The 25,075-nt window shown below is 36.0% G+C and overlaps 1 protein-coding gene across 3 annotated transcripts; it reads left to right on the top strand.

The window, feature by feature from the left end:
- On the top strand, window positions 1–23,593 carry Zswim2 (zinc finger SWIM-type containing 2). Of its 3 annotated transcripts, XM_090354348.1 has the most exons (9): window positions 1–190; window positions 3,608–3,684; window positions 7,612–7,652; window positions 11,576–11,780; window positions 12,650–12,901; window positions 16,379–16,463; window positions 18,623–18,735; window positions 21,293–21,446; window positions 22,772–23,593. In XM_090354348.1, exons 1-9 carry the CDS (start codon window positions 23–25, stop codon window positions 23,567–23,569), a joined length of 1,893 nt encoding a protein of 630 aa, XP_090210474.1. In that variant the 5' UTR covers window positions 1–22; the 3' UTR covers window positions 23,570–23,593. The 3 variants fall into 3 exon arrangements, with proteins under 3 accessions (XP_090210474.1, XP_090210476.1, XP_090210475.1); XM_090354350.1 differs by lacking the exon at window positions 21,293–21,446 and having other exon boundaries at window positions 22,772–22,944; XM_090354349.1 differs by lacking the exon at window positions 22,772–23,593 and having other exon boundaries at window positions 21,297–21,396.
- Window positions 23,594–25,075: the final 1,482 nt, after the last annotated feature.

The following is a 25,075-nucleotide window of genomic DNA, read 5'->3' as shown; positions in this document are numbered from 1 at the left end:
GCCTCCACTCACACGAAACAGGATGCTTCGCCCCAGAGGCCCAAAGGCCTCTGAAAGGCGAAGGCAGTTGAGCGATACCCTCAGCTGGCAACAAGACCAGGCTTTGAATAGCAGCATCTATCTCCTGCGAGAGATGGGACCTACCGGCTTCCTGCTGAGGGAGGAAGAGCCAGAAACCAGAGATTTCCGAGTAAAAACTTTACCCCCACCCCCATTCGCCTCTGACCCAGAACCTTCCCCCCAACACAGGCAGGGTCTCTCTGGTTTTTCCCAGAACCAACTGTGAGCTAGATAACCTCAGAGCCGCTGAAGATCCTTTCTACCTTATTCCAAAGGCACATCCTCACAACTTCTCCAGACTTCAAAAAAAAAAAAAAAGTGCAATTAGCAGAGGGAAATAGTATTTACTTGGGAAGTTTCTTTGTTGAGTGTTAGGACTTTGAATTTGATCCAAATCACACGATGATGGCTCCTGATATTAAAGCTTCAAAATGTCTGAGACTGTTCACCAATATTTGGCTTCAATATGTATATTCGTGGATCCCTAGTTAGTAGTCACTAGCCCTCAAAATCAAACAAAATCTTACGATCTACTGACATACTGTAAAGATTTGCTATATAAATGAGTCAATTTTTCATCCTCCTACATAGCAAGGCCTCATGAAATAATGGCTTCAGTGGAAAAGATTAAGAAAGGTCTGGAGGGATAAAACTCCCTTTTTGTTATACTGAAATACCAAAGAATATTTTATATTTACAAATCTCATTCTCACCAGTCAGTGGTAGATTTAGAACACCTAAAGTTAGAGCCATACATTTTTTAATATTTTTATTGTAATTAATAAAAGGGTTACATGATATTTGCCAGATAGAAGGTGCATTAATTCACATACATTGATACCCTTTCACATGTCTTGGTAGCCATTACCCTCCCCCCATTTCCCCCCCTCTCCTTCCCCCCCCTCTTGGTTTTCCTCCCTTCCCTATCAAATTTCAAATAACCAAATACAAATAAATTCAATATATCAGATAACAAAGTGAGATACTATAACAATATGAGATACCCAAGGGACAGCAAAGGAGATGAGAGATAACACAGTACATTAAGGACAACAATCATTCATTATATGGCTTTTGTTTCAATATCCTGGAGGTCCTTTCAATTAGCTTCATACTATATGGCCTTATGTATCAAGGTTTTGCTCTATTGCAGATCTCTGCTAGTAGAGCCCAAGGTTTCTACTGATTATGACAAATGAGGGAAACCATTGAGCCTAAGTTCCTTTGAGTCTGGCTTACTTCACTTAATATGATTTTTTCTAAGTCTTTCCATTTCCTAACAAATGGGTCGATGTCGTTTTTTTCTGACAGCAGCATAGAACTCCATTGTGTACAAATACCACAACTTGTTGATCCACTCATCAACTGAGGGACATCTAGGTTGGTTCCATATCTTTGCTATGGTGAATAATGCTGCAATGAACATTGTAGTGCTAGTGGATTTAGTATGCCCTAGATTCTGGATGGTTGGGTAAATGTCAAGTAGTGGAATTGCTGGGTCATAGGGGAGTTCTATGTTTAGCCTTTTGAGGCACTGCCATACTGCTTTCCATAGTGGTTGAACGAGTTTGCACTCCCACCAACAGTGTAGTAGTGATCCCTCCTGGCCACATCCCCTCCAGCATCTGTTATTATTCGTTTTCTTGATCCTGGCCATTCTAACTGGAGTGAGGTGGAATCTTAGAGTTGTTTTGATTTAGAGCCATACATTTTAAAGCACCAAATACTTTAGTCTGCTTGTTTAAGGCATCTTCGGTTTTGTTCCTTATGTAACGTATTGAATTGAATAATTGGTTCTGTTAAATGAAATTAGTTCTCTTAAATGAAATTAAATTTCAAGTTAGAAAATACTTACAAAAGGTTTTAGCTCCAATCCATGATAAATTTTGTCAGAAAGTAATCATTTAGGGAGGTATAGTTTTCTTTGTTGTGTTTGTTTTTGTTGTTGGTGGTTCTGGGGCTTGAACTCTGGGCCTGTGCACTGCCCCTGAGCCCTTCAGCTCAAGGATAGTGCTCTCTGCCACTTGAGCTACCACACCACTTCCAGTTTTCTGGTCATTAACTAGAGGAAAGAGTCTCATGGATGTTTGTGCCCAGGCTGGCTTTGAACCATGATCCTTGGCTCTAAGTTTCCTGAGTAGCTAGGATTATAGGCGAGAACCGCTGGCACCAGATGGAAGCATAAGTTTTTTTTTCATATATTATTATTGTAATTAATAGAAGGTTTACATGATATTTGCCAGATAGATGGTGCATTAATTCCCATACATTGATACCCTTTAACATGTCTTGGTTCCCATTTCCCTCCCCCCCACCCCCACCCCTCATCTTGTTTTCCCCCGTTCCCTATCCAATTTCAAATAACCAAATACAAATATATCCGATATATCAGGTGACAAAGTGAGATACTGTAACAATATGCGACAACCAAGGGACAGCAAAAGAGATGAGAGATAACATAGTACCTTAAGAACAATCATTCATTATATGGCTTTTGTTTCTATATCCTAGAGATCCTTTCATTTAGCGTCCTACTATATGGCCTTTTGTATCAAGGTTTTGCTCTATTGCAAATCTCTGCTATGAGAGCCCAAGGTTTCTACTGTTTATGACAAATGAGGGAAACCATTGAGCCTAAATTCCTTTGAGTCTGGTTTACTTCACTTAATAAGATCTTTTCTAAGTCTTTCCATTTCCTAAAAAATGGGGCAACCATCCCATTAAAAGATGGGCCAAAGACTTAAAGAGAGTCTTCTCTGAAGAAGAAACAAAAATGGCTTATAGACACATGAAATGCTCAACATCTCTGGTCATAAAAGAAATACAAATCAAAAAAATGCAAAGATTCCACCTCACTCCAGTTAGAATCGCCAGGATCAAGAAAACTAATAACAACAGATGCTGGAGGGGATGTGGCCAGGAGGGATCACTACTACACTGTTGGTGGGAGTGCAAACTAGTTCAACCACTATGGAAAGCAGCATGGCAGTTCCTCAAAAGACTAAACATAGAGCTCCCCTATGACCCAGCAATTCCACTACTTGGCATTTACCCAATCATCCAGAAACAAGGACATACTAAATCCAACAGCACAACAATGTTCATTGCAGCCCTATTTACCATAGCAAAGATATGGAACCAACCTAGATGTCCCTCAGTTGATGAGTGGATCAAGAAGATGAGGTATTTGTACACAATGGAATTCTATGCTGCTGTCAGAAAGAATGACATTGCCCCATTTTTTAGGAAGCGTAAGTTTAAAAAAAAAACTTAGGTTTACTTTTAGTTAAGCACAGGTGACTTAAAAAGTGTCTTTATTTATAGTGTAAGTTGATAAGCAAGACCAAGAATAAGGAGTGGAAAATTTGCCTGGAATTCAGTGTGTGCAATTAAAATTTCCCAATAGATTCTGCTCAATAATAAAATCAGTTTGGAGTCACCTAACCCCAATTGCACTTTGAATCTTTTTTAATCTAGATACCTGTCATGTTAGCTTTGCTATAACTCTAAACATTAATTGGTACTTTTATTAATTTTTCTTTCAAAGGTTTTTCTAGGAAATCCTCATGTTTGTAACTGTTCCACATTTCTGAAAGGACAAGAACTATGTAAACATATATGCTGGTGAGTGACTAATTTTTTTGGAAGTACTGATGGTTGAACTCTTGATTTCAGACTTTCTATGCAGAAACTCTACTAAGGAATTGTGCATCCAGCTCTTTTCAGCAATATTTTTGCAGGAGAGTATCATTTCCTGCCCTGGATAGATTGCTTGGATAACAATCTATTTTTTTTTGCTTTTTGTCTTAATTAACATGAAAGGCCTAAGCCACACTCAGCTGAGAAGTGACTTTTTAATCATGATCTTCACAGAGAAGCATCTTGATATGTCATAATTTGCCTTTTTGTGATTTGAACAAAGAATAAAGAAATTTAGTGTTGGGAAGATATAAAATTAAGATTGCCATAATTTATAAATATTTTCTTCAGTATTTTTATTTCATTCTTTTTTTTTAGAGGGAAACCTTTATTTTTTTATTGTAATTAGTAAAAGGGTTACATGATATTTGCCAGATAGAAGGTGCATTAATTCACATACATTGATACCCTTTCACATGTCTTGGTACCCATTTCCCCCACACACACCCCCCACCCGTCTTGGTTTCCCCCCCTTCCCTATCAAATTTCAAATATCCAAATACAAATAAATTCAATATATCAGATAACAAAGTGAGATACTATAACAATATGAGATAACAAAGGGACAGCAAAGGAGATGAGAGACAACATAGTACATTAAGGACAACAATCATTCATTATATGGCTTTTGTTTCAATATCCTGGACGTCCTTTCAATTAGCTCTTTATTTCATTCTTAAAACTGAGAGCTTTAAATTGAAAAGATTTAATGATGTCAGTGCTTTTAATAGGAGAAAACCTTTCTATGTTCTTAGTATGTGCTCAAATGTGAAATCTATTAATTTTTTTAAATCTTTGTTCATTCTAGGACATTACTATTTTTTCAAATTTTTCTCTTTCCAAAAACATATTTTTTCAAAATAAATTATTCTATTTTCCACTTATAAGCATAGAAATAGTCACCAAAATGTTTTTTTTCAATGAATGTTTGATTCAAGATAAACCCAGGATTCAAATAATTCAAATCTGAAATTTCCCTCATGTGTCACAACCTATTTACACTGTGATTAATCCCTAGATAGATCTCCACACATTTTAAATAACTCAACGCATATCTTTACTTCCCGAGGTTTTCATAACTATGTACTAATATGGGTTTTCTGCTCTAGTTAACATAAATATAAAATATGGCCAAAATTTGAAAAATCATATTATGGCCAAAACTCAAAAAAGTCATATTATATATTTATAGTGGAATTTTCCATTTTTATTTCATGCTAAGCAATGATCATTCTGATTTTAATGAACTGTGGATCCTTTAATATAGTATTTTAACCACAAACTAACTGGACATCAAATTCAAGTATTAAATATACTAAGGTATGTTTAAAATGCCTCTTAAGAGATTTAATACGTATTCCCACTTTTGAAGTCACTTCATTTTTTTAATGTTTTTTATTATCTTTAAGTAGTTGTACAATGGAGTTGTCATTCAATGAAGCAGTTTACAAATCCAGTGAACCTCTTTCAACATTCTCAGTCAACCCTTCCCATTTCGCCCCTTCTCTCATTTTTCTTAATTTTTAGGTCATGTGTTGATTTTTTGCCTGTTTATGTATTTTAAAAAGCAGTTTATATCTACAATGTATCTAATTATTAATATCCCTTCAACATCTTCACCCCCTCAATCCACCACTTCCTTATTTTTCTCAATTGTGTGGCATAACAATGAATTCTTGTGCATATTCACCCTACTTCCATGCCACTCCTTTCCCCTTGAACTTGAGATCATCCCCTTGGAAATACCCACATCCTGGTACTTATTTTGTTAAGATTTGAATTACGTCTTCCTTAAGAATTATACTATTTGAAACTATGCACAGATGATAATATAAAATAATATTTATCAAAATGAACTCAAGAAATGGAAACAAGAGGGTTTTTTTTTCTTTTGTTGCTGTTTTAAGTTTCTGTACCTTTTGTCTTATTTGTAAGTGTCTTATTTGTAAGGGAAGGGGACAAAAAAGTGGGACAAAGGGTGATCAAAGGCAGGCAATGATACTAGGAACTGTGTTGAAAATGAACTACTCAACTTATTGGAGATGGGAGGAAAAACCTGGGAGTGAGTGAGGGAAAGGATAACTGTTCAAAAAGAAATGTACTCATTAGTACACTGACTTAGTGATTGTAATTCCTCTATCTCACCTTTATGACAACTATATATGTATTTGAATAAACAGAACATTACAAATACAAAGCAAAAAGAGAAAGAATTACACTATTTGAGCTCTCCATAGTCTATTCTACTTCAGTTAAATCAATTGTAATCAATTGCACACCACCCAGTGTGTTTACTTGTAGATTTATAGGTCCATTCTAGCTACCACAAATAAAAGAAAGCATGTAATCCATGTTTCTCTGGGCCTGACTTACTTCACTTAATTTAATTTCCATGTCTTTCTGCTTCCTCATGACTGATATAATATCATTCTTTCTGATAGATGAGTAGAATTCCATTACGCATATATACCACATTTTCTTGATCCATTCATCGAGGGCACCTGGGCTGATTCTGTATCTTAGCTATGGTAAATAATGCTGCAGTTAACATGGTTGTGTTGGTAGCTTTACTATAACCGTGTTTGTATTTTATTAGATAAATGCCCAAGAGTGGAATTGCTGGGTCAGTGAGCAGTTCTATGTTCACTTTTTTGAGGAACCACCATATTGCTTTCCAGAGTAGTTATACAAGTTTACATTCCCATCAACAGTGTAATAGAGTTCCCTTTTGGCCACATTAGTTTTCTTGACATTGGACCTCCTGACTGAGGTGAAGTAGAGTCTCAGTATACCTTTGATTTGCATTTCCTTTATAAGTTATTTCATTTTAATGTATAATATTGAGAAGTAAATTAAAGTAGTAGATGTAGAAAAAATCTCCTTAGTCCAGAAAATCCCTTCAGTTGTAGAGAAGTTTAAAGGAAGGCCTGTGAATACCAGAACTCCCCCACTAGAGGAATGGCTAGAGGTATGGCTCGGTAGTATATGTCATAAGAAATGCATGGACTTTACACAACCAGTGGTCCACTTCTAACTGAGCAGCAAAACTAGTCATATAGACACCCCTGACTTCAAGGTAAAGTACATGTCTGAGCAGGAAGGGGAACTGGAAGTGTTGGTGGACAATAGTTCTGTCTGTCTCAGAGGTTGTCTGTGAAAAGGCTGATGGATAAAATTAGTGAGTCTTGAGAGCAGGTTTATACTTATGAGGTGCACAGATGCAGAAAGACCATAATGGAAGCTAGTGGCTCATATCCATAATCCTAACTGTTCTGGAGACTGAGATGTGAGGATCCAGATATGAAGGGATCCTGGACAGAAAAGCCTGTGAAACTTTTATCTCTAGTTAACCAAAGCAAACAAACAAACCCAAAAGTGGAGCAGAGTCTCAAGTAACAGAGCACCTGCCTTGCAGGCATGCATGTGTGTACACTCACAAACACACACACACACATCTCATAATAGAATGTCTAGTTATATTTATTCTTTATCTTCTGTTACAACTTCTATTTTCTGAGTAGGTCTGATGCTTAATTATAATTAGTTTGTCTATTTATAATATACCTAATTTTCAACACATAATTTTACATGATTGTAATTATAAATAAAAGAATATGTATATATTCTGGAAATTTTCCCGATTAATGTCTTTACTACAGATGTCTTTTGTTTCCATAGTGTACTTCTTTTATGTATTCTTACTCGTAATTTTGACAACAACAGAAATGTGTTCAATTTTAGGCTTATTAATAACACTTTCAGCAATGCAAATCCTATAGTTTTCTACAAAAATTTGAAATATTTTTGAGCTCTGTAAATGTGTTTTACTTTTTTTCTATTTTTTAATATTAGGATCTTGTTGAAAAAATTCAAGCTCCCAAGGAATCATGAATGTAAGTTTTTAGTATTTAATTTGAACTTAGCAAACATAAATTTTTAATTTTTAAACATATTCTGAATGTTTATTTTTCTAGTCATTCTTATAACTAGCCCCGTCCCAGTTTGTTATATGTCAAAAAGTTGGAGCCAGTTTCTTGTGGTTCAGACCTGTAATCCCGGCTACTCTGGAGGCCGAGGTCTGGGAATCACAATTCAAAACCAGCCCAGGAAAGGAAGTCCATGAGGCTCTTTTTCCAATTAAATACCAAAAAGCCAGAAAATGAGCCATGGCTCATTAGTGGTAGAGTACTAACTTTGTTCACAAAAGAGTAGGGACAGACAGCGCTTAGCCCTGAGTTCAAACCCCAGGAAAGGCAAAAGCAAGGAAAGAAAAAGTTGGGATGTTTTTCTTCTCTCTCTCCCTCTCTCTCTCTCTCTCTCTCTCTCTCTCTCTCTCTCTCTCTCTCTCTCTCTCTCTCTCTCTCTCTCTCTCTCTCTCTCTCTCTCTCTCTCACTTTCTCTCTCTCTCTTTCTTTCTTTTGTTCTTTCTTTTTCTGCCAGTCCTAGGGCTTGAACTCAGGGCTTGAGCACTGTCCTTGGGCATTCTCAAGGCTAACACTCTACCATTTGAGCCATATCTCCACTTCTGGCTTTTTCTGTGTATGTGATACAAAGAACCTAAGGCTTCATGCATGCTAGTCAAGCACTCTTACCACCAGGCCATGCTCCTGGCCCAGATGTTTTTCTTAATAAAACATATATCACATATTTTAAATCAAAGTCAAAGGCACTTGATAAAAAAAGGACAAATCAATAGTCTATTTATAGAAAAAAATCCCTCTAGGGGATAAACTTGTTCAAAATATCTTGTATGTATCTAAGGAATAATTGCAATGAATTCCCCCTTGTGCTAATGTATGCTAGTACAAGATAGTAAGTAATGAGTTTCTTCATGTTTTAGGCAAAGATTTACAAAGATTTCTGTATCTAAAACTGTTTTAAGTTGTGCACCAAATGCACTTTTTACATCCATAGAAGTATGACATATACTTTTATTTAAAAAATTTTAAAAATTTGGTTTGTAAGAATTAAACACCTACAAATTAGTTTTCTTGAATGAAATTTGATTTTTAAAAATCCCAAAGTAAGCTACAAAAGGTAGTTATCTGTTCTCCTGGATGAATTTCATTAAAAATTAACCATTTAGGGAGATATAGCTTATTATAATTTATTATAAAGTGCAGTCAGCACCATTAGAGATGAAAGTACTTCTTATCTCATAAGTACTTAATATATTTTTGACACACTTTTTACATAGTTTCAGAGTATTAAATTCCAGTCCTCAAAAAATAAAGAAGAAAATAGTTTTATTCTACGTAATTTACACCAACAAATAATAACAAAAATACTGATATTATGAGAGTTCCCTGCAGGTGGGTTGTTGACCTATGCTAGACACACATAAGAACTCCATTCTAAAACAGCAGCTTCATCAGGACCAAGCAAATCTTTTATATTTTCCTTTCTGTTACTTGAAGATGAAAGCTATTTCTTTTATTAATATAAGTAGGGAATGTTTTAACTATTTATAATTCTGTAAGTTATCATTTAGCTTACATTTAGTTAACATTCTGCTTAGGAGAATCCTATTTATACCATATACTTACAGACAATGTCGTTATCTACAATAAACTCAAAAGCAGACATCTTAATTACCTTGAAATGCATTATTTAAATGAAACCTAAAGAAAACATATATGAAAATTATGTCAAAGGAAGATAGATTATATAAAGCATTTAAGTGCAAATGGGATGTTATTCCTAATGGATGAATAATGTTTTGAACATCATTCAGATACTTTTCTGAAAGGAGCCTAGCATAATAACATACGATCATACGGTACTGATCCAGATTAAAAAAACCTTAAAGATTCTATTTTCTTTTTGGAAAACTTACAAAGGCAATTATACAAAACTGTTATTGTGAACATACCAGTTTGGGAATGTTGAACATTCTTTCTTAACAATCCTGAACTTATCTCTTAACTAATTTCTTGTAAGTACAATGATCAATAAATGCCATCTGTTCTTTTTTAAATTATTCATGAATAAAATTAAGCTCACATTGAAGGAATCATCTTCAAATTCTAATCACAAAAATATAGTTAACTTTTGTGTATGTCTGTGTGCTGCCCTGAGGCTTGAACTTAGGGCCCAGGCACTGTCCCCAAGCTTTTATTACCTCAAAGCTAACACTATACCACTTGAGCCACACTTCTAGCTTTTGGGGGTTTGTTCTTTTTTTAGGAGTTTGTGGGAGATAATAGTCTGCTGGACTTTCTTGTCAGGCTAGCTTCAAACCAGGGTTCTCAGATCTCAGCTTCTTGAGTAGCTAGGGTTACAGGCATGAGCCACCAGCACATAGTCTGTTAGAATACTGTTCTGCTTTTATCAGAGAATCTCTGTTCCTTAAAATTTCAATACTATTTAAACTGTAATTAAAAGTCATCAGTAATCTCCTAGTGAATAAGTATATAAAAATTAATTTAATTTTTTTCATGATTTGGCATTTATTGTATTTCTATTCGCTATTTGCTTTGTATATTAATCTTATTTATTTCATTTCATGTCTCCTTTTATCAGATTTTTTAAATAAACACCTTAAAATTTTTATTTCTGTTTTCCATATGAATTACCAAATTCATCTTTCAGACACTTTTGCTAGTTAAAAATAATTTTAAAATATTTTTAATGTTTTTAAATCTGGAGTGCTTTCAGTTTCAATTTTTTTGCATCCACATTTATCTCTAATGAACATAGATGACGTAGAAATGTTGTGACATATTATTTTCATAATTTTAGAATGAAAGACAAGTAAAATGGAAAGAACGCCACATACAAGTCATAGTAACCTATTTATCTCTAATAAATAAAAGGTAGTTTCCATTCTCCCATACCTGCAATATTACCATGTAGATGATCTGAAATGCCACCAAATACTTTAAATACAAAAATAAAGTGAACAAAGCCCATTTTATTTACTATAATTACTTAGTAAATATCTTAAACAGAGAAAGAACATCCTTTCACAAATCATTAATACAACAAAATAACCATATGAAAAAAATTACTCAAATCAAATACCACCCTCCAGCCTATACCAATGCAACAACCAGGAGAAAACCCTAGAATAAAGATGAGGGGTTTTTTTTGTTGGTGTTCGCTTGTTTTGCCAGTCCGGGGCTTGAGCTCAGGGCCTGAGCACTGCCCTTGGACTTTCTCAAGGCTAGAGCTCTACCACTTGAGCCTTAGCACCAATTCCAGCTTTTTTCTACGTATGTGGTACCAAGGAATCGATCCCAGGTCTTTATGCATGATACGCAAGCACTCTACCACTAGGCCAGATTCCCGGCCCCCAGCTTGTTTTTTTAATATCCTTGTATGTTGTCAAACATACTGGCTTACAGACAAACAGAAGGATGTATATTAACAGGACCAAACTCGGGGCCTTATACTTGCTAGTCAAGTTCTCTTCCCCTGTGCTCAATCTCCAACCCCAAACATAATCTTAACATCTATCCATAACTACATTGTTTGCACTGACTTTTTTCTGTAGATAAAAGATAACTTCCCTTCTTTTTTCTTTTTTCTTTTTTATAAATGACTCTAGAATGTAACTATAACCCTTCTATACATTACCCCGACAATAAAAAGTAAAAATAAAAATAAATAAAGAAATAAATGACTCTTTCCTGACCTTTTAACTCCAAAAGTAACACAAAGACATGAATCAGAATAACAATCCAACAGATACTTTTTCTGATATCTGAAGGAAAATTCTAATTTAATCCCATCTTATTACATGTCTCTATTTCTAATTCCTCCTCTGAATTTTAATATTTTGTGGAGGTTGATTGCTAATGTTGTTTTCTGCTAGTTGCTTTGCAGCTGGGTCTTCTGGAAGGAGAAATAAATGACCTGCTTCGAGGGATACATCAAGTACGTTCGCCCCTGCAGAGAAGTGCTGTGCAGGAAGTAGAGGAAGATGGGTCCCTGGCACAGAGGAACATTGGTGCAGAGGATATCTGCTCCATTTGTCAAGAGGTGCTCTTGGAGAAAAAGCTGCCTGTTACCTTCTGCAGGTAAGAGATTATGGAAACTTGCCAACAGTCAGTATTTCACACTTGAAATCCTAGCTACTTTGAAGGTTGAGATCTGAGCATTATGGTTCAAAGCCAGGTCGGCAAGACTCCTTGAGATTCTGATATATTGATTTTTTAAAAAAAGTTTTAGCTATAGTTGGCTTGTTTTAGCTATGGTTGGCTTGTACTAAAAGACTTCTGGGCTTGAAGGTAATGGTTACAAATAGTTTTCTGAAAATAAAGGCTATTTTACATTAAAATTTTAGCACTGCTTCTAGGGTTTTGTTTAAATTGTATCTTCAAAGCTGAATAGCTAAACATTTTATGTATGTAAGAATATTTATTGAGAGATTCATGTATAGGGTACTTTTAAGTTTAACCTTGAAATTTTAGGTAGCTACTTGCTACTGAAATTTTCCATTTTTTTCCTCTTGATTACTTATCACAATTTTCAACCAAGTTGCTGTTTTTTTATGTGGTTTGTTATTGTAAAATTAACTACTTTGTCAAACACCTTTCTTCCTATCAATTATTTCCTATATATTTTCAATACACATGATTTTTAGAAAAATAAGCAGATATTCTATGAGACAATACTTAGTTCTTCGGAATAGAGAAAAATTTATATCTGGAATGCTGGTGACATATTTTCATTAGCAACTGGATACATTTCTGTGTGTGTGTGTGTGTGTGTGTGTGTGTGTGTGTGTGGTGTGTGTGTGTGAGTGGTATATTTAAAATCAGTTGAGCCTATTTTTATATGGAAACAAAATGTTACTTTACATAAATCTAAGTGTATACAATACATTTTATATATGTATTTATAAACTTGTGTGCGGATGGTAAACTTGCATTTTTCTTTTTGATAGATTTGGCTGTGGCAATAGTGTTCACATAAAATGCATGAAGATCTTAGCTAATTACCAAGATGTGACGTCCAAAACTGCCATGTTAAAATGTCCTCTGTGCAGGAAAGAATTTGCCCCACTAAGTGTTATTTTGGAGGAATTCCAAAACTCTAGCAAACTTGTGGCTGCAGCTGAGAAAGAACCGTTGCACAAACACCTTGGAATTCCCTGCAATAACTGCAAGCAGTTTCCAATAGAGGGGACATGCTATAAGTAAGTGTCACCAGCAAAACTAAAGACTTTTTTTTTTACCTCTACAGTACTTTGACTATTAGGGTACAGTCTTTGTCCTGCTTTCTTCCTCTTTCATACCCAATATTTGCCTATGTGATGATAGTTTATTTAGTATTCCCAAACCAGTGACTTCATTTTGTCTTCCTTTTATGAGAGAGAATTGGCTTTACAATCAGTTTTTAGTTGAATATGAAGTATTGCCATCCCTAGGTCCAGCACAGGTCTTCCTGCTACTGGAATTTCTAAGGACACAGTGAGGAAATGTCTTTGGTCAGCCAGTAAGGTCACTGCCAAAATCTCATATATTAATGCAAAAGAATATTAACTAGAAATTTGTATCACTTGTCTCTGACTCCAACTTGTAATAGATGCATATTTTGTTTCATTTCAATCTTTTATCAGCAAGCTAATTACTAGACCAAAGTTTTGGCCCCCAAATTATCCCACAATTACCACAGTAAACAATAATTACTAGAGAAAGGAAATGGTATATCCTTAATGAAATACCCCTTATTATGAAATTTTTAAGTAAGCTATCATCTGAGTATTTTTCCTGTCCTGGTGGTTTATTCATTTTCTGATATACCACCTTCAACCCACTGTTGACTTTTTTTTTTTTAGAAAAAGCAAAGTTTAATCATTTTTCAATATAGTTGACTCTTTACAGATAAACACTTTGTAGAATATAAGAAGATGAATATCATCTCTGTTTAGGAAAGCTGATAAACATTATAATATGCCGTCAATGCAATATTTGCAGAGCATCAGAACTGGTACCTAAATACCAACCTCCTCCAAGAAAAATGTGGCCATGCTAATGCCATATTAGCCACTGACATAAGGGACTAACAAGAATGTCTTTCTGAACAATTAATAATTAAGATTAGAGTATAAATAATGAGTCATAAGACAATGATATAAAATATATATTTGAAATAGCATGCATATTCTATGAAATGAGCTCCAAGAAAAGGAAACAAGAAATCGTTTTCAGTTGCCATAGTTGCTATTTGTTTTATTTTCCTTTTGTCTTTGTTTGTATTTAGGAGGGTAAGGGAGGGCACAGAAAAGGTGGGATAAAAGTGATCAAATACAACAAAATATTTACTAGACACCATATGGAAAATGAATTTGATATCTGGGTGGGGAAGGGAAGGAAAAATGTGGGAGAGAGCACTGGAAGTGGAAACATGGTTCAAAACAAATTGTATTCATTACTCATTACCTGATTCATGTACGCTGTTGAAATTTTTGACAACACCTTCTCATTACTTTTCCTCCAGCAATTTGGCAATTAGCCAGGTGTATCTCATCCCCTTTCCTCATATTAAAAACTGCAGTTGCAAAATTTATAATTTAGAGTTTGCAAACACCACCTTTCCTCTAAATTCTGACAATCTTCAGACTGAGAAAAATATTTCTAACAGTTTTAAGAATAGAAAGCAAAGGCTTTTAAGATTCCCTCTTCTTTAGAAATTTATGATATGTCTATTTTATCTTTTAGGTTAGTTTTTATAAATGTATACATTATGTGTTAGGAGATACAGATGTTTAACTTTTTCTGGCCTAACATACATTGATTAATTACAACATTGCCCTGACTCTTTCATGCTATGACTCTTCCCTATGTCTATAAATAGCCACAATGAATAAATTAGCACTTGCTTCTTCCAAAATGTCTCAGATTTTTCCATATTTCTTCTAAACCTTTAATAATTTAAACTAGAAGATGATTTCATTTGACTTATGCTCAATGTTTTGGTTTTTGATGAATTTTACAGCAAAAAAATAAATTCATTGGTTTGTGGCAATATAAACTTCAACATGAGGCTATTGTAGGAAGTTAATTTTTTCTTAATTCATCAAACTTTTTATTGCTTCTGATTATATAGTTATCTTTTTCCATTCTTTGGAGAGGGAGAGGAAGTACAGTTCCATTTTCCAGAATACAGCACTGGATAATCGTTTATCTAATAGGCTGTAAATCCTATAAAAATTTAGAGAAAGCTAGATACAGTGGCTCACGCCTGTAATCCTAGCTACATAGGAGGCTGAGATCTAAGGATCAAGGTTCAAAGTGAGCCTGGGCACAAAAGAACCAGAGACTCTTATCTCTAACCTCTAGAAAATGGGAAGTGGGGCTTGGCTCAAGGGTAGGGCAGTAGCTCAGGGAACAGTGCCCAGGCCAAATTCAAGCCTCATGACCCACAAAAAAAAGAATTTAAATAAAGACATACACATAATTGAAAGTAAACTTAGTCTGAGAACTAAGGCAAAAAGGAAGAGCTATGTGGTAGGCAGAATAATTTACCCATAGCTTTATGTACAGAGTCTAAATGTGAGGCCACATAAAGGTTGCAGATGAAGTTATGGTATTCAAAGCAGGCAGCTAGAGTCTGGAAGGGACACTCTCACTTGACAAGACTCAAGAATCCATGGTTTTTCTACCAGCATTGAGATAAACAATATAATCCCGTCTATTTCTTGAAAACTGATTCTCTGAGAGTTAAGGAGTTATTCCAAGAGCAAACCTGAAGAGGACAATCAAAGAAACCACGTAATAGGAGGTACATTAATTAGAAAAATTTTCTCAAAAAGAAACATAGGTAGTGATGGGGGGTGCATTATAAGTGGTAGAACTAGCCTAAGTGAAGATACTGGAGCCATAGGATTCATGATATGAAAGAACATCTGTAAAGGTGAAATGAGATCATCAAAAACCTATTGTGCCATGCTTAGGAGCCTGGACTTTATTTTTAAGTCAAACCTAAGAGGAGAGACTTGAGCTATTTGTGATTTAGCATGTATGCCGAAGTTAGAGGAGAGTGGAAAGTCCTGGAATGGAAGACACAAAGATAAACTGTATCCATCCCTGGAGCCCTGTGTTCAATATGCAGAGTCTCTCTGCTTGATCACACCCCATGTCCATTTCTGCCTGGAGAAGGGAGCTCTGCTCAGAGGTCCACATTGAAAGTGGAACACACATTCCCTATGCCTTTGGCCTGGGGCCTTCCATTTTTTTCACATTCCCTTCTTCCAGGAAATCAAACCAGTGGCTCAAAGGTAAATCACACCTCTTACAAGCCTTCTGGCTCTTGTTGAGGCTCTTGTTGAGGCTAAAACTCACTGGCATCCTCAGATGGAAGAAAGGTAATATTCTCTTAACCTATCATCTTCTGCCTTCTATCTAACTCTTTTCTCTTCAAGCTTGTGGTATGCAATGTACCCTTGGTACACTTCTGTCTTAACAGAACAGTAAAAGACTGTATGTTACTTACACTGATGGCTGTGTGGTCCACTTACAGCTTTATGGAGAACTAATAAAAAGTGTCATTTTTGTCACAGGCAAATATCAAATATTTGGAATATTCTCAAAAATAGCAGTCAAAATTTTTCACTTAAAAATGGCAATAACTGGACTTTTTTCTTAAATGCCTTGATTTGTTGCATTTTCAGATGCAGTGAATGTGTAGAATATCACCTGTGCCAGGAGTGCTTTGACGACTGCTCTCATCTTTCTCACACATTCACATTTCGAGAGGTACGGTAACTATCTTGAACCTAATATAGTGTCTGCATCTGTCTTGTAGCAATTCTTAGTAAATCTCTGAATATGAAGAGTAGATGACATTCTTGAATTCTTGTTTTTGTTTATGCTGCTCTTGGTCTTGAACTCAAGGTTTGGGTCCCTAGGGTTTTTCAACTCCAGATCTATTATACTATCACTTGAGGCACAGCTTTGCTTCCAGCTGTCTGTATGAGATTATTTGGAAACAAGAGACTTTCCAAGCTGGCTGACTTTGAATGGAAATCTTCGCATCTCAGCCTCACAAGTAACTAGGATTACAGGTGTGAGCCACCAGCAGCACGCAACTAGCTTCTGGGTAAAATGTACAAATATGTTTGTCCAACTCTTTGACAGAGGTGGGCAGGTCTACCTGTTCTTACACTATGATTCATAAAATTCAACAAAACCTTGCATCTGATGATATTATAAGTATATACTAAAAATAAAACTGTAATCCTCAAACTTGAAAAATGGTTTCAAAAGATCTTAAACTTAAAAGTTCACTGCTAACTATCCTACCCTGCAGAGCCTCCTCTTAATTTTTTTACATTAACAATAATGAATCATGGGACTTTCTTAAGATCATTTCAACTACATACTTTAAAAATGTTGGTGATGTTGAGCACTGGGAGTGAGATCAGTCAAAAAAAAAATACCTATCAGGGGGGTAAGAGTAACACCTCAGTCCTGGGGGAACCAAAACTGATGCCTTTGTCCTGCCACCAATTGTCTTAGTGACAAGGACACAAAAAAACAGAATCCATAAAAACATCTAACAAAACATTTAGAGCTGGTAACAGACAAGACAAAAACATCTAACAGAGAAGCAGAGACCTTTAAGTAAACCCCAATTTTTTTCTTTAGAACCTTTAAAATTTTGCAAGACCAAGTCTAGGTTAACAGTAAGGAATTTGATCAGGATGGACAGATCATCCTGGTAAGAAAAGTTTTCTCCCTAACCTTCCAAATTGTGGGAAGGCTGGAGGTGCTCCCTGGGGGCAAGAGGGCATTCTGAGCCTGACCCATCTCGGCAGGGCGCAGCACCCAAACTGAAAGAGAAACTAAACAAACAAACAACAGAAACAACATACCCATGTGCACCCAGGCTGATAACCGGAAAGGAACTGTTAAACAGAGGGGCGGTTGCCGCAAGATCGTCCTAACAGCAGTTCCCCAACACAGCCTGGGTGGAGCTATCAGACAGAGGGATGGTCGCAGCAAGGCCATCCTAACAATAGTTCCCCAATACAGCCTGAGTGGGACTATCAAACGGAGGGATGGTCGGGCCATCTTGACAATACTTCCCCAAAAGGGCACAAGGGGCGTCTCCCACTGGCCCCGTCAACAATCCTATAGCACATCTGCCAGGATTCTTCATTGACCCAGATACAGAACCTATAGGCAACCCAGATTAACAGATTATCAGATAAAATATAATACACAGAGACAAACGAAGCCAGCCTATTTACCACGGTTTTCCACAACCCTTTGACTAGGCGTCTGAATGGACTTGGGGACCTTTCCCTGTTACAAGATAAAACATCCTCATTTTCCAGTGGTAGCTTTAGCTTACAAAGCACCAAGTGTGGTGGCAATCCAAGCTTCTCAGCAGGCAGAAGCAGGAGGAGCTCAAGTTTGGGGCCAGTCGAGGCAATTGAGATTGTCATAAAACTTTACAAAACAAAATTAAAAGGGATGAACTGTAGCTAATTGTTTAGGTTCCTATCACCTGTGTTCTACCTACAATTAAAAAAATAAAAGTTATGTTATTATAAAAGTTGTGCATCACTTTGTGAAAACCTCTGCTATGATTTGGTATGTTTAGGGCCAGGAGTGTGGCCTAGTGGTACAGTGCTTGCCTAGCATGCATGAAGCCCTGGGTTTGATTCCTCAGTACTACATACACAGAAAAAGCTGGAAATGGTATTGTGGCTCTAGCTTTGAGAAAGCTCCAAGACAGTGCCCAGGCCCTGAGTTCAAGCTCCAGGACTGGCAAAATAAAATAGGTATGTTTAAATTCATGACTATTCCCTCTATTATCCTTATTGATACAGTCTACCAATTTTAATTGTAGATTAAATACAATGTTCCATGATTTGGAAACTAACATCTACTTTTTCACTTATTTTTAGAAGAGAAACCAAGGATGGAAATTACTAGAAAAAATATCATATGATGATGTAAAATGTCTAAATGGTAAAAATAAGGTAGAAGAAACAATGCCACAATGTCAAGAAAAGAAGAGGTGAGGTTCTCGGTTAAATGTTCATTTCTTTGTAGTATTTGGGATCTTCCATCAGTGTTTCAGTTTGAAAAGGTAATATGTATGCTTGATATTTATTGAACAATTTCTGTACCTCAGATAACATCCTAGCACACAAGTGAAGAACAAGAGTAGGCCTGTCTGCCTGAATCCAACCCCAGCTCAACCATATGCTCTGTTTGTGCATTTTTGGCTAATTAATTCACTTCCTCCTGTCAAATTTCCTCATCTTATAATGTGGGTTGTATAAAACCAGCCTCGTAAGAGTTTTTTTATTTGGACTCTCCTAGCAGAGAATTACAATAGCTTAAAATCTAGATATATAAGGCCATATAGGATGAGGCTAAATGAAAGGACCTCCAGGATATGGAGATATGAGCCGTATAATGTGTGATTGTTGTTCTTAATGTAGTATGTTATTTCTTATCCCTTTGGTTGTCCCTTGGTTATTCTCATATTATTACCATATCTTACCTTGTAATCTGGTATTTTGTATATATGTTTATTCATTTATTTGAAATATGAAAGGGAAGGTGGAAAAGAAGATGAGGGAAGGGGCTGAGGAGGGAAATGGGGACAAAAATATGAAAAGGGGTATCAATATGTGTGAAGTAATGCTCCTTCTACCTGGTGAATATAACTGTAAATCTTCTATTAATTACAATAAAACAATTTCTAAAAAGAAAAAAAAGTTTTTTTCCCTGTAAAGTTTAACATATTCCATATTAACATCTATTGTTAAGCGCCAGCCCCATTAAGAATTACTAAATGTGGGAATGTAGTTCTTTCAGTAATCCAATAATCATCTAATAAGTACAAAATCAAAGCTGACATGAATGATGTACAGATAAAGAGGAAGTTGAGATGTGCCTTTGTAACACCTGGCCTCTGAGAGAAGGAGATCTTTGCCTCTCCACCTTCTCTCTGCCTCTGGATTGGAGTGCAGCGGTGGGATAAGGAAGGGTCAGAGTGAAGAGGAAGGCCATTCTTCTTCTTTTTTTTTTTTTGCCAGTCCTAGGCTTAAACTCAGGACCTGAGCACTGTCCTTGGATTTTTCTCAAGGCTAGAGCTCTACCACTTGAGCCTAGGCACCACTTCCAGCTTTTTCTAAGTATGTGGTACCAAGTAATTGAACCCGGGTCTTTGTGCATGCTAGGCAAGCACTCTACCAATAGGCCAAACTCCCAGCCCCAAGGCAGGCCATTCTTTAGAACACCAGCTGGGCTGTGTATGTAGTGCAGAGGCCTCCAGATTTTTATTAGATGAACAAGGACAGTGAATGTGCTGTATATTATTAAACTCTATGCTGCAGCTGGGTGCTGGTGGCTCACAACTATAATCCTAGCTACTCAGGAGGCTGAGATCTGAGGATTATGGTTTGAAGCCAGCCTGAGTAGAAAAGTTCATGAAACTCTTATCTCCTCAGAAAAAGCTGGAAGTGATGCTGTAGCTCAAGTGTTGGCTTTGAGCACAAAGAGGCATAGGGTCAGCGCCCAGGCCTTGAGTTCAAGACCCAGCCCAGGACTGTTAAAAAATAACCTAAAACATATATGAAAGGAATTTTAATAAAATGAGACAAAATATTTTAATAAAATGAAAACAAAATATTTTAACATGCTCCATTAGCCAAAAACTATGCTTATTCTCACCAAATGTATAAACGTACATGCCATACATCTGTACACCATGCACATCTAAACATGCTCACACATACATTAAGTTTCAACTCAAGTCCCAGCAGACATATAGCCCCTGCCCTCTGCATATGCCACACTCTTATGAGACAAGCCTGTTCCGAATTTCTCAGTCTCCATGTCTTCTAGCTGTGTATCACAGTTCAGCCTACTGAAATAAATTGGGTAACCAAGAAGTCAGGTTAGAAGACATAGGGGTTGGAAGGCTGGGAGACTGAACACTGGAGGGAGACATTCTAGGAAGACAAAAATGGAGTGAAAAAAGGAAACTTTTAGAATAAAAAGACAATAATAACAATATTGTAGAAAACAATAAGATACCAGTTTTAATATTGAATAATAAAATTGCTTATGTTTAGTTAAGATTAGACAACAGGTCCACAGATTCTGATTCATCAGGTTTGGTTGTTGCTGTTGTTTTTTTTCTAATTTTTTTAATTGTATTTTATTGTCAGGGTGATGTATAGAGGTGTTACAGTTATATTCATCAGGTGGTGGGTACATTACTTCTTGAACATTGATACCCTTCTCATGTTTTTCTCCTACTTTCCCTCCCCAGTAACATTCCCTAGACACTATGTTGGAACTGAATTATGCAACATGGGGAGAAGAAGGTTAGGAGGGGGAAAACTCAGAGAAAAATTAGAAAAGGGGTAACACTGTTCAAAAAGAAATGTACTCATTACCTGATTTATGTAACTGTAACCCCTCTGTATATTAACTTTACAATAAAAATTATTAAAAAGCAAAAAAATGTTGTATGATTTATATAGACCAGGTGCTAGGTATTTCTCCAAATATGTAATCCCATATCAACTGTCATATCTTTGCTTATTTCTGTTCAGCCAGGTTTACACACCTAAAGATGTTGTAAAGTCACTGCCTCTCCAGCTGATTACCAAAAAAAGTAAACTGCTTGCGCCGGGATACCAGTGCCGACTTTGTCTAAAATCCTATCATCTCGGTCAACAAACAAGACTACTGCCATGTACTCATAAGGTAAAAGCCATATTAGTTTCACTCAACTTGCCCTGTCAAGCCATGGTGTGGTGTCGATTTGTTTCTTCTTACATATCTGTGCTTATACCTGTACAGAGAGGTTCAGAAAGCTACTCCAGAGTGTATTCAAAAGCTTGCACATCATAATGTGTTCTGATCATCTAAGACTCATTTTTGTAACAGTCCTATGAAGCATAAATGGCTGACTTAGGCTTATTTTCTTTATTTTGGAAAAGAAAAATTCCATGGAACACTAACATTTATCTAGTTTATGTTTTACAGCTCCTTATATATGACAGAAATGCCTAAATTGATAGTTAACTGTTTCACAAGAATTTACTAGACTCAAAATTTTGTTGCCAGGTACCGTTGGCTCATATGCCTATAATCCTAGCTAATCAAAAGACAGATCTGAGGATCACAGTTCAAAGTGAGCCTGAGTAGAAAAGTCCATGAGGCCTGAATCTCCAACATACCACCAAAAGCTGAAGATGTAGCTGTGGCTCAAGTGGTGACCCTCTTGGCTTGAGCAAAAAAGCTAAGGGACCACTGCTTGGGCCCTGAGTTTAAGCCCTAATAAAAACATACATAACACGCACACATGCACACACACTCATACTATATTACTCAATAGCCAAGTTTTTCTTCAAATTATTTTAGTAAACATTTGTAGAGTCATCTTCAAAGGGGCTAAACTATTAGCCCCTTTTGTTACCAGAAGTGTGAATGATTGCAAATCAGACTAATTTTCCTTTCTAATTTGCTATGCATTTCATTTTTAATACTTTTTACTTCTCCTTTTTTCTTTGTTCTTTATAAGTCATGGGGCTTCAATTCAGGGCCTGGGCACTGTCCGTGTGCTCTTTTTACTCAAGGCTAGTGCTCTACTACACAGCTTGCTATGTCCCATTTTTAGGTGGTTAATCGGCCACAAGAGTCCATTGGACTGTCCTGCGTAAGCTGATTTCAAAACTGTGCTCCCCAGATCTCAGCCTCCTGAATAGTTAGGATTACAGGTGTGAGCCACCAGCACCCAGCAATAATTTTCATTTCTTAGAAGCATGAAAGTAATATGTTGAATAAATACTGACTTTTAAAAAATTATAGTTATATATATATATCCATAAGATGCTTTGCATTTATATGGTGAATTAGAGATCATCCCATGTAAACACTATTTTTCTTAAAACTTGGTTAGTTAAAATTACAGTTCAACTTTTTAAAATAGTTTTACCAGAGACTTACAAAGCTGGAAAAACTTGAATAATATCAAGTATAAAGATAACAATTATAACTCTGCATAACTTATAACCTTGTGTTTCAAGTTTCATAGGAAATGTATTGACAAGTGGCTACTCTACAAGTGCAATTCGTGCCCTATTGATGGACAGGTTATATATAATCCTTTAATCTGGAAAGGCAATGCAGCGAATGGCCAAGCACATCTGTTCTCTTCAAATTTAGATATCATTCATTTACCAAAGCAAGAACCACTAAAGCTTTGTATTCCTGGTACAAGACTAGTCTTAAAACAAAGTAGATATGGAATTTTACCTCAGTGTGAGTCCCAAAACTTGAACACACCTCAGAATCTACCAGAAATCTATCAGAATATAACAATCGATGATCTATGTTCTGTGAAATTAGATGACACCAAGTCAAGGAAATTAAATCATGAATATCAAGTTAGCCAACATCTCCCCAATTATCTTCAAGATTTAGCTACTGGGACATTTGGGAAAAAAGCATGTCAAACATTTCTTCCACCCCTTACTCAAAAAAATATCATATGTCTCAATGGAATAAAAATTCCTAGCAACAGCAAAAAATGTAGTACTGGTCAAAGCCAAAAGATAAGCAAGGGCTGTAAATGCATTAACCAGAAGCCAAAGAAGAGTTGTGGTATTAAAACAAGAGAAGTAAACAGGAGATCAAATATGCTACTTCCAGAGGATCTACAGCTTACTCTCAATGGCACTACGACTAAACTGAACTTGCCTAAAAGACATAATAATTACATGGAAAAATTTAGACAAAAATGTATTCCTCCACCACAACCACCTGTGACTCCCTCCTTACAAACAGAAAGTACCATAGCATCCTTAATAATGGAAGGAATTTAGTTGTAAAAAAAAAAAGTATTTTATTACCATCAGAAAATATATCATTAAATATAAAAATATTTTATTTATGGAATATAAATATATATATACAGTTTTGGCAAATATATATGAAATCCTGTGTTGTCATTTTTGCCTGCTTGTCTATGAAAAGCTTCTTTCCTTTAAGAAAATTAAGGCATGTCATAATGAGTATTCTCAGGATGTTATCAATTCTAGATCAAAGCTTTTATATTACTTTACAGTGAATAAAATGTTTATAAAGTTACATTTTTTTCCTCTGCTTTGAGTCATTGTTTTCAAGGGTTTTACTTGATAACAGTATGTTGGGCTTATTTCCAAGTTCTTGCATAAATTCTGTTTTTTCTATGTTAAGCATTATAAACCTACAAAAAATTAAAATTTCATTCCCTCAAAGTTTTTATATCTTAAATGAAAATGAAACAAATTCTACAAACAATGTCACATTTTTAATAGTTCTACCATTTTTATTTTCAAAAAAATGTATTTTACAGGCCATGAGTTTGGCCTAGTGGTACAGTGCTTGCCTAGCATACACAAAGATCCAGGTTCAATTTCTCGGTACCACATCCATAGAAAAAAAGCCAGAAGTGGTTCTGGGGCTCAAGTGGTCCAGCTCTGGCCTTGAGAAAGCCCAAGGACAGTGCCCAGGCCCAGAATTCAAGCCCCCATCCTAGCAAAAAAAAAATGTATTTTATAAATTGCACCAAACTTCATGGTACAATCACTATGAAAGAATGTTGTTGTCTTAATCTTTTGCTCTATTTTTAAATCCTTTGCCTCAAACTGTTCATCCTGCAAATCACATAATTAGGTTCTTATTTTCTTTATATATGTATTGTCTGTAAGTATCTTTACAAAGAGTCATCATTCAACAAATTAGTTTACCAAGACAGTGCACCTTGATCAGTGCTACCCTTTTTTTCTTTTTTTGCCAGTCTTGGGTTTGAACTCAGAGTCTGAGCATTATCCTTGGGCTTTCTCAAGTCTAGAGCTCTACTACTTGAGCCACAGCACCACTTCCAGCTTTGTTTATGTATCTAGTGGAACCCGGGTCTTCATGCATGCTAGGCAGGCACTCTACCACTAGGCCAAACTACCAGCCCAGTGTCACCTCTTCCACATTCTTATTCATCCCTCTTCTAACCTCCTACCCCTTGCCTCACTTTTCTTAATTTTTTAGGATAAGTATTGAATGTTTGGAAAATTTTGGAAAGCAGTTTATGAATATAATGCATCTTGTTCTATGTCAGTCTCCACATTTTCACCCCCTTCAACCCACCACTTTCCTTATTATTCTTAATTTTGTGCTACATATAATGCATTTTTACTGCAGTCTCTCCACACACACACCCCCCTCCCACTTCATTCATCTACTTCTCTCCCCTGGGCTGCCCCATTTCCTGATGCTTATTTTGTTGGGGTTTGACATATAGCAGTACTGAGCCCAAAGGCAACGTCTTGACACTCTCCTTTAGCTTTTATATT

Source organism: Megascapheus bottae, chromosome 21 (genome assembly GCF_031878675.1).
Source record: "Megascapheus bottae isolate mThoBot1 chromosome 21, mThoBot2.hap1, whole genome shotgun sequence".
Lineage (NCBI taxonomy): Eukaryota > Metazoa > Chordata > Mammalia > Rodentia > Geomyidae > Megascapheus > Megascapheus bottae.
Note: the sequence above shows the minus strand (reverse complement) of the source record. Positions and strands in the feature narration are given on the sequence as shown.